The sequence below is a fragment of the Buceros rhinoceros genome, unplaced genomic scaffold (assembly GCF_000710305.1).
Source record: "Buceros rhinoceros silvestris isolate BGI_N320 unplaced genomic scaffold, ASM71030v1 scaffold1594, whole genome shotgun sequence".
Taxonomy (NCBI): domain Eukaryota; kingdom Metazoa; phylum Chordata; class Aves; order Bucerotiformes; family Bucerotidae; genus Buceros; species Buceros rhinoceros.
In genome coordinates, this window is record NW_010407496.1 from 1 (window position 1) to 2,448 (window position 2,448).

At 44.6% G+C, this 2,448-nt stretch overlaps 1 protein-coding gene across 2 annotated transcripts in view; it reads left to right on the forward strand.

Moving 5' to 3' along the window:
* The first annotated feature begins 632 nt into the window (after window positions 1-632).
* MSH6 (mutS homolog 6) overlaps window positions 633-2,448 on the forward strand; it is a 13,316-nt gene continuing 11,500 nt past the window's right edge. Inside the window, exon 1 of one of the 2 annotated variants that reach the window (XM_010134469.1) lies at window positions 633-834. In XM_010134469.1, the coding sequence (XP_010132771.1) occupies window positions 675-834 (160 nt within the window). In that variant the 5' untranslated portion in view covers window positions 633-674. The remainder of the gene's footprint in view (window positions 835-2,448) is intronic. The other variant, XM_010134470.1, reaches the window with a different exon arrangement.

Genomic DNA, 2,448 nt, shown 5'->3' on the forward strand with positions numbered 1-2,448 from the left:
CAGGCCGCGGGCGGCTGCGGGGAAGGGCCGGGCGGGGTGTGTGTGGGGGGTGTGTGCGCTCCTACTCGTGCCTGCATTTCCTAAAAGCTGCACCAGGTGCTTTGCCATGGAGACAGAGTTTTTACTAATTTTTGTAGCTTTAGGCGTTTTGGAAGTCGTACTCGTTTCCTTTGTTCAGGTCCCTGTTCAGAACTAGTCTCTACAGAAAAATAATTCATTGTTATGTAGTCGACAATATCGAATACATAGTCTGCAGCCTTTTTCATTTGGTCAGTGTCTGACTGGACCAAGTTACTCACTCGCTCTTCCTTAGGAGGTCCAGTAAAAGTCCGGATGCGGCCCTCCCTGAGCAGGAGAGTTGGGCGAGATGACCCTCCTGCTTCAGCCAGTCTTCTGTGCCTTCAACGCACTATCTCTGCAGGGATCCAGTAGAACTCAGAGAATCAAGTCCAAAAAATCATTTGGGTATTGGTGGTGGTATAGAAGAACTATGTAATCTAGGTTGCACCACCTAGGAGCCCTCCGAGACCTTCAGAGGACAAGCTGCTCAGAAGCAGCGTGCAGTTACATTTATGAGGAGAGTGTTTTAAACACTTGTGCTCCTTAATTTACACATCTGTTGTCTTTGCAGTGTCTCCTGCGAGTATTCACCTGGTGACTTGGTCTGGGCCAAGATGGAAGGTTATCCTTGGTGGCCCTGTCTCGTATACAACCATCCGACTGAAAAAACAATAGTCAGAGGAAAAGGGAAATCCGCTCGTGTCCACGTACAGTTTTTTGATGACAGCCCTACGAGGGGCTGGGTCAGTATAAAATATCTGAGGCCGTATAAAGGTAAGAGATACAAATAAAACTTTTGAGATGGAAATATGCCACTTGTTTTGGAAAAATAGGCATGAAATGTAGATTACGGTATTCTCCACCGAGAGAGAGAAGCGAAACCAAGATTAGCATTGAGTGGGGAAGCATGTTTGTACTCTGTAATAAGGTAGAGAAGGCAAGTTTTTGAGGGTTAGAGGTGTGGTTATGGTTATACAGTTCTTTAAACATAAACCACCCTTGTTTATTAGATTAGAACTCAGAGCTTGCTTGTGTTTTGAAGTTTTTTCCTTTATTCTTCCCATAAGTATAAAAAACATCTTAAAGATCAATCCACTATTACAATTTTTGGCCCTGAAATCCTTAAAATATTAGGAATGTGAAACCCACTTTTTAGGCAGCTCTTTGGGAACTGCAGTTAGTCCAGAATCAAAAGCCTAGGCACAGGGTGTTAGGTAACAAAAGTTAATTCTCCTGTGGAGTTACTTCTTTAATCAGTGCAGTACAGTTTTGTTAATAAAATAGATAACTTGAGAATTCAGAGGGTCTGTAGTTACAGAACAGAGTTGCTGTTTGTCATCTTGAAGAAGTGACTTGGCTAACTAAAGAAAATCAAGTGTCATCAGGAATTAAACCAGCATTTTGCATGATAAATCTCGCCTTTTTATAGTCATGATCTCTTTTCCCGTTGGTTTTGTAATTTTACTGTTGCTGGAAACTGTCAGTCATTTGCTGTAAACTGTCATGTGTAAATCATGTTGCTGTAAGAAATGTTCCGAATGTTTAAGAACAGAAACACTGGTCTGAAATGTGGTGAATGCAGAACAGAGTAAAAATATTTAAAATACGTGCTTTGTTTTCAAATTCAGACAAAAAGTATCTGTACACACAGTAAGAGTGCTGGAGCCTTTGGGCAGGAGAATGGGGACGTTTCTTACGTGGTGGTGCTGTTTGTTACTGAATAAACATAGCACGTAGCCACGGCCAGTTGGGCAGCTGAGCGGTGGGGTTACACGCGGGTTGGTGAGGTGAATATGCAGGTGTTGCACAGCTGAGCACGCAGTAAGTAGCGTGATGAGATTTTTCTCCTGCCGTTGTGAAATTGCCAATTTTAAATGCAGCATGTTTTTTGGGGTGTCTGTCGCGGTTTGAGAAGGGGGGCATTTTCCCCTGTACCGAAAGGATGCGACGGACTGGTTTTGGCTGGGAATCCTGCCAAAACACACAGAAAACTTCTGATGCTCATTACAGGTACTGATAAGAGCTCGTTAGGCTTCTCGGGCTAAGGAATATAACACAGGCTACATATATGCAGTAGATGTTTAATGAGAGAGATGCCCTTGAAGGTAAAATCGAACTGGGAAAGGGAGAGAAAGAAAAAAAAGGAGAATACATCTCGAATGGGCTAATTCCCGCCGCTTACAAACTTCACCCCACACTGGCTCACCACGCCGGGGAGGGGGGGCGCGGAACGCAAATGTCCACCCGTAGTTGTCCGTTGCCTGCGCCATAGCTCGATCATGGGTGCTCCTGGATGCAAACCTGTCTGCAAATAGACCTCTTCTCCTTCTGGGGTGGCTGTAGGGAACTTCGCCAAGGAGGAATGCTGCTTCCAGACTCCCCCGTGTA